General features: G+C 49.6%; 1 protein-coding gene across 1 annotated transcript; it reads left to right on the forward strand.

The window, feature by feature from the left end:
- The first annotated feature begins 6402 nt into the window (after positions 1 to 6402).
- Positions 6403 to 11913, forward strand: LOC139229680 (nuclear factor 7, ovary-like). Its single transcript, XM_070861199.1, has 6 exons — positions 6403 to 7322; positions 7413 to 7508; positions 7602 to 7835; positions 9541 to 9563; positions 9650 to 9765; positions 10978 to 11913. The coding sequence occupies exons 1-6, from the start codon at positions 6912 to 6914 to the stop codon at positions 11526 to 11528; spliced, it is 1431 nt and encodes a 476-aa protein (XP_070717300.1). The 5' UTR covers positions 6403 to 6911; the 3' UTR covers positions 11529 to 11913.
- The last annotated feature ends 622 nt before the right edge of the window (positions 11914 to 12535 follow it).

Consider the following 12535-nt stretch of genomic DNA (forward strand, 5'->3'; position numbering starts at 1 on the left):
GTTAATTCCATTGCCTGCCATGAAGTCCTGGAATTCAGTGCTTGTGAAGCATGGGCCATTGTCGCTGACCAAGATGTCCGGTAGACCGTAGGCGGCGAACATTGCCCGTAGACTTTCTACCATGGCAGAAGATGTGCTTGAATTTAAAATGTCATACTCGATCCATTTGGAGTAGGCGTCTACTACAACCAAAAACATTTTCCCCATGAAAGGACCTGCGTAGTCCACATGGATGCGTGACCAAGGCTTGGCGGGCCATGGCCAGGGGCTAAGGGGGGCTTCCCTGGGTGCATTGCCCAGCTGGGCACATGTATTGCACCCACAAACACAAAGTTCCAGATCTGCGTCTTTCCCTGGCCACCAAACGTGTGACCTGGCAATTGCCTTCATCGTGACAATGCCCGGATGCTCATTGTGGAGTTCTCTGATGAACACCTCTCTGCCCATCTGGGGCATGACTACGCGGTTTCCCCACAGTAGGCAATCGGCCTGAATCGAGAGTTCATCCTTGCGCCTGTGAAATGGTTTAAATTTCTCAGGGCATGCCCTGTACGTGGCTGTCCAGTCCCCATTCAGGACACATTTCTTGACCAGAGACAATAGCGGGTCTCTATTTGTCCAGACTTCAATCTGACGGGCTGTCACGGGTGAGCCTTCGCTTCCGAAAGCTTCAACAGCCATGACCATCTCAGCAGCATGCTTGGTAGCCCCCTTAGTGGTGGCTAGTGGGAGCCTGCTGAGTGCATCGGCGCAGTTTTCGGTGCTCGGTCTGTGCTGAATTGTGTAGTCATAGGCGGCTAACGTAAGTGCCCACCTCTGTATGCGGGCCGATGCGTTTGCATTTATGGCCTTGTTGTCGGCCAAAAGGGATGTTCGGGGTTTGTGATCTGTCTCCAACTCAAATTTCCTGCCAAACAGGTACTGGTGCATTTTCTTTACCGCATGTACACATGCGAGCACCTCCTTTTCTACCATCCCGTAGCCCCTTTCTGCCTGGGACAGACTTCTGGAGGCATAAGCTACTGGCTGTAACTGACCCTTGGCATTGACATGCTGCAACACATACCCGACACCATAGGATGACGCATCGCACATTAACACAAGTTTCTTACATGGGTCATATAGCGTTAACAGATTGTTGGAACATAACAAATTGCGTGCTCTATTAAAAGCCCTTTCCTGGCTGTCCCCCCAGACCCATTCGCGACCTCTGCGTAGGAGCACCTGTAGTGGCTCTAGCAGGGTGCTTAATTTGGGAAGAAAGTTACCAAAATAGTTCAGGAGCCCTAGGAATGAACGCAGCTCCGTCGTGTTACGGGGTCTGGGTGCTCTCTGGATCGCTTCCGTCTTGGACGCAGGAGGGCTGATCCCGTCTGCTGCTACCCTCATCCCCAGGAATTGTACCTCTGGAGCTAGGAAGACACACTTCGCCTTTTTCAGTCGCAGCCCTACCTGGTCCAGTCTGCGTAGCACCTCCTCCAGGTTGTAGAGGTGTTCTTCAGTATCGTAACCCGTGATGAGGATGTGGTCCTGAAAAACCACCGTCCCTGGAATCAACTTGAGGAGGCTTTCCATATTTCGTTGGAAGATCGCGGCGGCCGAGTGAATCCCGAACGGACATCTGTTGTACTCAAACAACCCCTTGTGTGTCATGATGGTGGTCAGCTTCTTCGACTCACTCGCCAGCTCCTGGGTCATGTAAGCTGAGGTCAGGTCCAATTTTGAAAAAAGTTTGCCACCGGTTAGCGTTGCAAAGAGGTCCTCCACTCTCGGTAGCGGGTACTGGTCTTGGACTGACACCCGATTGATGGTGGCCTTGTAATCGCCACATATCCTGACCGACCCATCCGCCTTGAGCACCGGCACAATCGGGCTCGCCCAATCACTGAATTCGACTGGCGAGATGATGCCTTCCCTCAGCAGGCGGTCCAATTCGCCTTCTATCTTTTCCCGCATCACGTACGGCACCGCTCTGGCCTTGTGGTGTACTGGTCTGGCGTCCGGGTTTATGTAAATCACTACCTTGGCCCCCATGAAAGTGCCAATGCTGGGTTGAAATAATGAGTCAAATTTGTCCAGGACCTGTGAGCATGATACTCACTCCACAGAGGAAATTGCATTGACATCGCCCCATTTCCAGTTCATGACAGCAAGCCAACTCCTCCCCAGTAGTGCGGGACCGTCCCCTGGGACAATCCAGAGTGGCAACCTGTTCTCCAAATCTTTGTGGGTCACGACTATCGTGGCGCTGCCTAGCACCGGAATGATCTGCTTTGTGTAAGTCCGTAGCTGTGCGTCAATCGGCGATAATTTTGGCCTCCTGGCCTTGGATGCCCACAACTTTTCGAACTGTCTGATACCCATCAGGGACTGACTGGCACCCATGTCTAACTCCATTGATACTGGGATGCAATTGAGGAGCACTTTCATCATTATCGGTGGCGTCCTGGTGTATGAACTGTATACGTGCTCCACATGAACTCGCTGAACTTCAGCTTCCAGCGATTTCCCCCAGTGTCCATTTCTGCAATTTCTGCAGGTATTTTGCTCATCTCTGCAAAATCCGGCTGAGTGTGTGCCTCCACGCCTCCAGCATGAGTTGCGGTTTGAAACAAAAGGTCCCTTGCCAGTCGATCGTCCCTGACTGCCCCTGTTATTGCACCATTAACAGGTGTTGATGGCCCCATTGTCACTTGCAATGGCGTAAATCGCTGTTCAGCTTGCCATTGTCTCTGTCGAACTCCCCCTCTGGGTTCAACTACATGTTGGGGCATGCCTGACTGTCCTTGTCTGCCTGGAGAACTGTGTGCTTCTTTAACAATGTTGAATCTCGGTCCCAACCATTCCTTAACACAGTACCTCTCGTCTGTTCTGCTAGTGGCCATGCTCGCGCGGTTTAAATCCCAGTTTCTTGTCGCCATTGATACGTCCTTACTACACAGTATAAATACACACGAGGTCCATGCTTGAGAGAAGCTCAGTCTGTGACCTGTCCTTTATTCCTTAGCACTCAAGTGATGAAGGTGGGTGGAGCTTCCCCTTTTATACCTGAAGGTCCAGGTTAGGAGTGTCTCCCACCTAGTGGTCAGTGTTCTCACGGTGTACAACTTTGGTCAGTTTATACATGGGTTACAATGCTGGTTGAATGCATGACACTTTGTGTGTCGAAGTATTTTCTAACTTCACTCCTGAAAGGCCTGGCTATAATTTTTAGATCATGTCCCGAGTGCTAGACTCCCCAAGCAGCGGAAATACTTGCTCTCAGTTCCCCTTAATCTCTTGAAAACTTCGATCAAATCACGTCTGTAACTTCTAAATTCCAGGGATGGGTCAAATAAGGATCCAGAGCAAGGTGCAAATGAAAAAAAACGTTTAGTCCATGATTCTGGGACGTAATTATTCCCCAAACCGCTTAAAACAAATAAACGCCGCTTCTATTGTGCAGTTTAATAATAGGCTTGGCAGCAGAGGTGTTGCTGATTGATCTCAAACACCGCCATGTAGCGCCACCTTCTGCCTGTGGAGCAACATTACAGGCAGGAAGGTCACCGGGTTCCTGCAGTTCACAGCTCATTCCACCCAGTGAGTTCCCCTCCACAATTCACCATCCATTTGTTTCTTCTCTCCTCCCCCTCCCCGCTGCTCTCTCTCTCCCCGCCCCCCGCTGTGACAGATGCCCATCAGTTTGCAGGAGACAGGGTGAAATTATGGGATGGGCCTGTTAGTGACCTTTAACCCCACAGATTGTCAGCGGGGCGGAGTTTTTCCCGTCATTCTGTCCCGGGTAGAAGAAGGGAAAGATTCTCTCAGTGAAAGTGTGGGTGAAAGTGTGGAGATGGGACATGTTGTCCGCATTGTAAAATGACACCTGTCCGCCCTCATAGTCCAGGTACACCCCGATCTTCCGTGGCTTCACACTCGGGGTGAGGGGGGTCTGTGAGGGGGAGGTGCGGGCAAAATAGTCACTTCCGCGATACAGCCCCACAATCCAGTATACGGTCTCTGGGCTAGGGGTGATTGCTCCTTTCCTCCCGGCACACTCTCGGGTCACTCCCAGACGCCACTCAGTCTTGTCCCCCACCTCCACCTCCCAGTAGTGTCTCCCTGATGTGTATCCCTCCGATCCCAGGACACAGGACCAGCGATCAAACCTCTCCGGGGTGTCAGGGAGCGGCTGTAGTCTGTCTCCGAGTCTCACACGGGTCCGGCCCTCAGACAGGATGAGCCGGGGATGGGCTGTGTTCGGATCCAGAGTCAGAGAGGCTGGAGCTGGGGGAAAGTTAAAGTAACACAGTCAGTGATTTAGTTTCTTGCTGTGATTTATTCAAACACTTTCCTGTTTAAAGAGCCCACTCGGGCTCTGGGTTGTGATCCTGGAATCTGCTGCCGCTCCAGGCTTTACGTCCCGGGGGTCGATTTCGGGCCCGACTCAGCGCAGTCAGTGCCCAGAGATAAAGACTCGGAAACCACTGGAGACAGCAGGGTGGGGGTGGGCAGAGAGAGATGGTGGGGGGGAGACTGGGGTTTAAGCAGCTGTTTCCAAAGGCCACAAGGAAAGTAGTGTTGTAAATAAAATATTTCACAGGTAAGACAGAGTCCAGTATAAGGAATGCGATGGAAATAAACACACTGCAATTACATCTGAAGGAGAAACTTACATTTCTAATGTTCCTGACAAATGCCTCAAAGCACTTCCCACAATGTATTACTTCACATACACTCCGCAAAAAGTATTTGAGAGTGATTTACGTCTCACAATCGCCCGGATTTACACCGTAAACGGAGCAGTAACGAGACAAAAACCACCCGCAGTGCTTCCCACCTGGTTCCCACCAAGGCACGCCGGGAAATTATACCGCAGCCGCGAAATAGGAATCCAGCGCTCCCGCACTAAACATGGGGGAAGCCTCATTAGTTTATACAAACCGGATCCCAGAATGTACATGGGACCCCAGTGCAATCTTGATCTTCCATTGGACGGTGCGTGAGCTGTGCAAGTCCCACCCAGTGGAACAGTCTGTAGAATGGCCCAACCTGTGGTCCTTAAAGGGACCGCTGGAACCCTCACAGGGAATGATGCAAGGAGTTAGTTCCCTCCGGTGTCCTGGACAATATTTATCCATCAACCAACATCATGAAAACAGGTTATCTGGTCATTACCACGTTGCTGCTTGTGGGAGCTTGCTGTGCATAAACTGGTTGTGGCGTTTCCTACATTACAACAGTGACTACACTTTAAAAACTCTTCATTGTCTGTAAAGAGCTTTGGGACGTCCTGAGGTCGTGAAGGTCGGATATAAAAACACGTTCTTTCTATTTATTCTCTGTGTAACAGTTTCTCTGTGGCCGGGAGGTGCATGAATTGTCCTGCCCGCTGCTGGCTGCTCCTCGGCTTTGCCCCTTCGCCCCACAACCCCCACCATCCTACCTCCTCCCCCCCGGATATATTTTCCTGTCATTCTCTGAGTTTGAGACTGTCGCTACTTTGTTGTAGACTCTGTGACTGTGTTAAACCTCTGGATGTTTATCTTCTCTCTGCGGTTTAGGATCTTGAATACTTCAGTAAGCTCACATCAAGCCCTCCCTTATCCAGTGCAAAGACTCCTGACTTCCAGACTCGACACAGACATCAGTGATCATTTAATCCGGGGTCTGGGAGCCGGTTTAGGCCCTTCTCATCTGGATTTAATGATCATGAAAAGGAATATAGGAGATTTACCGGGGTTAATGGCATCTATCATGTCTCTCTACGTTGTGTACTGTAAAGGGCCGTTGAACTTTCCGATAGACAGGGCGCCATCTGCTACTGACAGCACGGGATAGTCCTCACTAAGCCTGTAAATATTACACAGTTAATGTTATAAATTGACCATAAACACTTCACCAAACTGTGCAGAGATTCTGTAAAGAGCATGTCCTACTTCCTCTTCCGACAAGCTTCCTCCTGAAATAAATAAAACACAAACAGTGAGGACAGTAAAAGACTTTCACAAATCTTGGAGAAGTGAGTAGGGATTTTATTATCAATGGCTTGTGATGATCTGGAATGCACTGACTGACAGGGTTGAGGAAGCAGATTTAACAGTAATTGTCAAAAGCGAATTGGAAATACACTTGATAGATCCAAGTATAAGAATACATAAGAATCAGAGTGTGATACAGCACAGAAGGAGGCCATTCGGCCCATCGTGCCTGTGAACCTTCAGAGACAGTCGCCACTTCTCGGGCCATTTTAATGGGGAAATCTTTCCTGCAGCACTGATATCCTGCCAGCAGGTGGCAGCGGTGCACCGTGTAACACTGAAAGACTTGCGATCAGACAGTGTCTCAGGGACTGGGAGGGCAGCACTTGCAATGTTCAAATACAACAGTGCCGACATTTCTTCAAAAGTACTTCGAGCACTTTAAAGCGCTTTGGGACGTCCTGGGGTCTTCTGTGTACCTGTCACCGGATATCACTTCCTGACATTCAGGGCACTTTGTGCTTTCGGATGAGCGGCTGCAATCATTAACACAATTCAGTTTATCAATCTCGATCTCACACCGTGTGTCACCAGAGGGTTTGTGGTCGGCAGTGAGTTCGGTCTGGAGCAAAGTGCACTGGAATCTGGATCCCCGCCCATCCCCGCCTCCTCCCTCCCTCTCTCTCCCTCCTCACACTGCCAACACCCCAGGGACCGTTACCCTCCCGGACAGGGCTCAATTATTCCCCTCGGCTCTCTAACCCTGTTAGTCCTTCAAACTGCTCTAGGTTTTGTCTCCCTGTGTAAAAGTCGACGGGACATACACAAGTGTATAATAATAGTTCCCCGAATATTGCAGTGAATTCATCAGGAAATCGCTGAACTGAATTCAAGGCAACAACATCGAAACTGAAAGCGGATTGAACCAGGAAGTGCTGAAACTCAATCATGGCTTCTAATCAGCGGGCCCAGAGTTTTGCTGAGGAATTAAATTGTCCCATTTGTCTGGATTTCTTCACCGATCCGGTTTTACTGGAGTGTGGGCACAACTTCTGCCGCTCCTGTATCACACAGTGTTGGGAAAAGAAGGAGACAAACTCCTGCCCGGAATGTAGAGAGGAGTTTCCGGAAATAAACCTCAGGATAAATCGGGCCTTAGTGAATCTGGCCGAGAAAGCTCGAAAATTAAACCTAACTCAGAAAGAGAAGGAAAGTAAACTTCACTGTGAGGAACATCAGGAAGAACTGAAGCTGTTTTGTGAAACTGACAAGAAACTGCTCTGTATGATTTGTGCAGTCGCGCGGGAACACAAATCGCATAAGTTCATGCCCATTAAAGAAGCTGTTGGAATCTACAAGGTAAAAGGGAACAGATTGGATCACCTGATTATTTTATCACATTTTCATGGTCTAACACTTTAATTCTGTGATTTTCTCTCCCAATCCCAGGATCGGCTGAAATCTTCCTTAGATTCTCTCACAGAGAAGAAATCGGCGGCTCTAGAAACGGAATTAAAACAGAAACAGCAGATTTCCGGAGTTAGGGTAAGGTCTCCCTGAGCTGATTTTCTGGGATCTCGGTTAGTTTTGTTCCCTCTATCGCGGTACATTAATTATGTTTCACATTTCATTTGGTAGGAACAGTCGAGCAGTCTGCAGACCCGCATCACATCCGAGTTCACTACAATGCACCAGATTCTCACTGAGAAAGAGCAGCGTTTAATCCGAGATCTCAGGGAACAAGAGGGGAAGATTGTAGAAAAAATGGAGAAAAACCTTCGAGAAATTCAAGAGAATTTAAATTCTATTCAGGAGGAGCTCTCAAAGTTACAGAAACAGATGGAGCAAAAAGACGGACTGATATTTCTGAAGGTGAGGATTATATTGTGGGTCAGTTCAGTGAAACTTCACACAGTCACAAAATAACCGATGACAACTGAAATAAATGCAGCATTTGCTGAAAAATTCGAAACTGATTTAAACCGATTATTTTGTCTATTCCCGGCCGGTTCTGTTGTTGTCACTGAACTAATCGGCTCCCACTGTGTCCGCACATTCCCGGGAATACCTGCCACCTCCCGGGAATAAGTTGTTGTGTGTGGGTGTGTGTGGCACTGTGGGTGTGACAGTCACTGTGGGTTTGACAGTCACTGTGTCTGTGAGAGGCACTGATACGAACATATGAACAATGACGGACAGGTAAAGACCATCTGGGCCTGTCCCAGGTTCCGATACCTTGTGTATCACAACATATCCAGTCCACCCTCCCCGAAACCATGTGATCTTCTGGGAGAGGCAAAAACAGATTAAAAAAACCCGGGCCAATTAGGGGGAAAAATCTGCGAAATTCCTCTCTGACCCATCGAGGCAATCGAAACTAGTCCAGATCATCACTCTGGCCATTAAACTCCCTGTAATACCTACCTTCTGTTCGAGTTAATCTCCGCCGCAGCCAGAAACAAATCCAGCGTTTGCTCGAAGGAATTCAGTGAGTCTGCATCCACCACATGAGAGGGCAGCTTGTTTCAGAGGTCTACTATTCTCTGTGTAAAGAACCACCTCCTGACATCTAACCTAGATCTAGCCTTATAGAACTTAACTTTGTCCCCCTGGTCCTGCCTAGCCCATTGAAATAAACGGTCAGCTGGAACACTGTCGATTCCATTCATTATCATAAACCTCAATCATATCCCCCTTAAGTCTATACTGCTCCAAGGTAAAGAGTCCCAACTCATTTAACCTATCTTGATAACTAAGGTAACTTAGATTTGGAATTAGTCCAGTAACCCACTTCTGCACCCAGTCCAGAGCCTCAATATTAACCACCATGTAAGGAGACCAAAACTGGACATAGTATTACAAGTACGGCCTGACTAAGGTCTTGTACAAGGACAAAACAGTATGCCTCGTCTTATACTCAATTGTCCTATGGATACACTCCAATACCACATTTTCTCTAACTATTCCTGCATGGCACTGCTCATGTACCTTTAAGGATGTATGCACTAGAATGCCCAAATCTGTTTCTATCTCCACCATCTTTAATGCCGTTCCTGGAGGATGTATGAATATTGAGTTACAGTATCTGACACACAAATCAGAATGTTCAACTACTTACAACCATAGAATCTACACCACAAAAGGCCCACTGTGACTGTGCTGTCTCTTTGAGAGATATCCCAATAGTCCCACTCCCCCTGCTCTTTCCCCATAGCCCTGCATTTTTTTTTCCTTTCAAGTTTATTTCCAATTCACTTTTGACAATTACTGTTAAATCTGCTTCCTACACCCTGTCAGTCAGTGCATTCCAGATCATCACAAGTCATTGGTCAAAAAATTCTTACTCACTTCTCCAAGATTTGTGAATGTGATCCCCAGGTCTCTCTGTTCCTGCACCTCATTTAAAATTGTACCATTTAGTTTACAATGTCTCTCCTCATTCTTCCTTCCAAAATGCTTCACTTCACACTTCTCTGTGTTAAATTGTATCCGTCCTGTGTCTGCTCATTTCACCAGCCTGTCTGTGTCCTCCTGAAGTCTTTTACTGTCCTCACTGTTTGTGTTTTATTTATTTTAGGAGGAAGCTTGTCAGAAGAGGAGGTAGGACATGCTCTTTACAGAATCTCTGCACCGTTTGGTGAAATGTTTATGGTCAATTTATAACATTAACTGTGTAATATTTACAGGCTTAGTGAGGACAATCATTTGCTGTCAGTAGCAGATGGCGCCCTGTCTATCGGAAAGTTCAACGGCCCTTTACAGTACACAGCGTGGAGAGAAATGATAGACGCCATTAACCCCGGTAAATCTCCTATATTCCTTTTCATGATCATTAAATCCAGATGAGAAGGGCCTAAACCGGCTCCCAGACCCCGGATTAAATGATCACTGATGTCTGTGTCTAGTCTGGAAATCAGGAGTCTTTGCACTGGATAAGGGAGGGCTTGGGGTGATCTTACTGAAGTATTCAAGATCCTAAACCGCAGAGAGAAGATAAACATCCAGAGGTTTAACACAGTCACAGAGTCTACAACAAAGTAGCGACAGTCTCAAACTCAGAGAATGGCGGGAAAATATATCCGGGGGGAGCAACGTGATAATGACCAGATAACCTGTTTTCATGATGTTGGTTGATGGATAAATATTGTCCAGGACACCGGACGGAGCTAACTCCTTGCATCATTCCCTGTGAGGGTTCCAGCGGTCCCTTTAAGGACCACAGGTTGGGCCATTCTACAGACTGTTCCACTGGGTGGGACTTGCACAGCTCACGCACCGTCCAATGGAAGACCAAGATTGCATTGGGGTTACATGTACATTATGGGATCCGGTTTGCATAAACTAATGAGGCTTCCCCCATGTTTAGTGCGGGAGCGCTGGATTCCTATTTCGCGGCTGCGGTATAATTTCCCGGCGGGCCTTGGTGGGAACCAGGTGGGAAGCACTGCGGGTAGTTTTTGTCTCGTTACTGCTCCGTTTACGGTGTAAATCCGGGCGATTGTGAGACGTAAATCACTCCCAAATACTTTATGCGGAGGGTATGGGAAGTAATACATTGTGGGAAGTGCTTTGAGGCATTTGTCAGGAACATTAGAAATGTAAGTTTCTCCTTCAGATGTAATTGCAGTGTGTTTATTTCCATCGCATTCCTTATACTGGACTCTGTCTTACCTGTGAAATATTTTATTCACAGCACTACTTTCCTTGTGGCCTTTGGAAACAGCTGCTGAAACCGCACTCACCCGCCTCCCCGCTCTCTTCCGCGCCCCGCCCACTCTCTCTCTCCATCCCCCGCTGTCTCCAGTGGTTTTCGGGTCTTTATCTCTGGGCACTGACTGCGCTGATTCTGGCCCGAAATCGACGTAAATCGACCCCCGGGGCGTAAACCCTGGAGCGGCAGCAGATTCCAGGATCACAACCCAGAGCCCGAGTGGGCTCTTTAAACAGGAAAGTGTTTGAATAAATCACAGCAAGAAACTAAATCACTGACTGTGTTACTTTAACTTTCCCCCAGCTCCAGCCTCTCTGACTCTGGATCCGAACACAGCGAATCCCTGGCTCATCCTGTCTGAGGACCGGACCCGTGTGAGACTCGGAGACAAACAGCAGCCGCTCCCTGACACCCCGGAGAGGTTTGATCGCTGGTCCTGTGTCCTGGGATCGGAGGGATTCACATCAGGGAGACACTACTGGGAGGTGGAGGTGGGGGACAAGACTTGGTGGGAGATCGGAGTGACCCGAGAGTCTGCCGGGAGGAAAGGGGCAATCACCCCGAGCCCAGAGACCGGATACTGGATTGTGTGGCTGCGTCGCGGAAGTGACTATTTTGCCGGCACCTCCCCCTCACTGACCCACCTCACCCCGAGTGTGGAGCCCCGGAAGATCGGGGTGTACCTGGACTATGAGGGCGGACAGGTGTCATTTTACAATGCGGACAACATGTCCCGTCTCCACACTTTCACCCAGACTTTCACTGAGAGAATCTTTCCCCTCTTCAGTCCGGGACGGAGCTTCCACAGAATAAACTCCGCCCCGCTAACAATCTGTGGGGTTAAAGGTCACTAACAGGCCCATCCCATAACTCTTTTGGGCGGGGGGACAAAATAAACATTAGATCGAGTGCCCCCCGATCTGGGGGACACTGCAGACACTTTTAACTGCCCTCTTTATTTATTTTTTGTTTTTTGGGGGTTTTTTTGTGATTTTTTGGGGGGGCATTAAAACCATATAATTTACAAGTGCCCCCTATAAAAGGGGAGGGGGACACTAAAACCCAGCAATAAAAACAAATTAAACTTTAAAACATATAAAATCAAATTAAAATGTGGTTGCCGGGGGTGATGATGCTCTCCAGTCCCTCCGGCGCCCACCTCTCGCGGACCGGTGGAAGGCCCATCCCATAATTTCACCCTGCCTCCTGCAAACTGATGGGCGTCGGTCTCAGTCACAGCGGGGGGGGGGGGGGGGGAGAGAGCGGCGGGGGGGGGGGTGGAGAGAGCGGCGGGGCGGGGGGGGGAGAGAGCGGCGGGGGGTGGGGAGAGAGAGCGGGGGGGGGGGGAGAGCCGGGGGGGGAGGGGGAGGGGAAAGAGAGCGGGGGGGGGGGGGGGGAGAGAGAGCGGGGGGGGGAGAGAGCCGGGGGGGAGGGGAAGGGGGAGGGGGAGAGAGAGCGGGATGGGGGAAGAGAGAGCGGGGGGGGGGGGAGAGAGAGCGGGGGGGGGTGGGGAGAGAGAGCGGGGGGGGGGGGGAGAGCCGGTGGGGGAGGGGGAGGGGGAGAGAGCCGGGGGGCGGGGGGGAGGGGGAGGGGGAGGGGGAGAGAGCGGGGGGGGGGGGGGTGAAGAAACAAATGGATGGTGAATTGTGGAGCGGAACTCACTGGGTGGAATGAGCTGTGAACTGCAGGAACCCGGTGACCTTCCTGCCTGTAATGTTGCTCCACAGGCAGAAGGTGGCGCTACATGGCGGTGTTTGAGATCAATCAGCAACACCTCTGCTGCCAAGCCTGTTATTAAACTGCACAATAGAAGCGGCGTGTATTTGTTTTAAGCGATTTGGGGAATAATTACGTCCCAGAG

This window comes from Pristiophorus japonicus, chromosome 19, assembly GCF_044704955.1.
Source record: "Pristiophorus japonicus isolate sPriJap1 chromosome 19, sPriJap1.hap1, whole genome shotgun sequence".
Lineage (NCBI taxonomy): Eukaryota > Metazoa > Chordata > Chondrichthyes > Pristiophoridae > Pristiophorus > Pristiophorus japonicus.

Excerpts from the sequence above, each read along its gene's own strand:
- LOC139229680 (XM_070861199.1), top strand. The coding sequence starts at position 6,912 with ATGGCTTCTAATCAGCGGGCCCAGAGTTTTGCTGAGGAATTAAATTGT. Across the intron at positions 7,323-7,412 it reads AAGCTGTTGGAATCTACAAG|GATCGGCTGAAATCTTCCTT; the intron begins GTAAAAGGGAAC and ends TCCCAATCCCAG. Across the intron at positions 7,836-9,540 it reads ACGGACTGATATTTCTGAAG|GAGGAAGCTTGTCAGAAGAG; the intron begins GTGAGGATTATA and ends TATTTATTTTAG.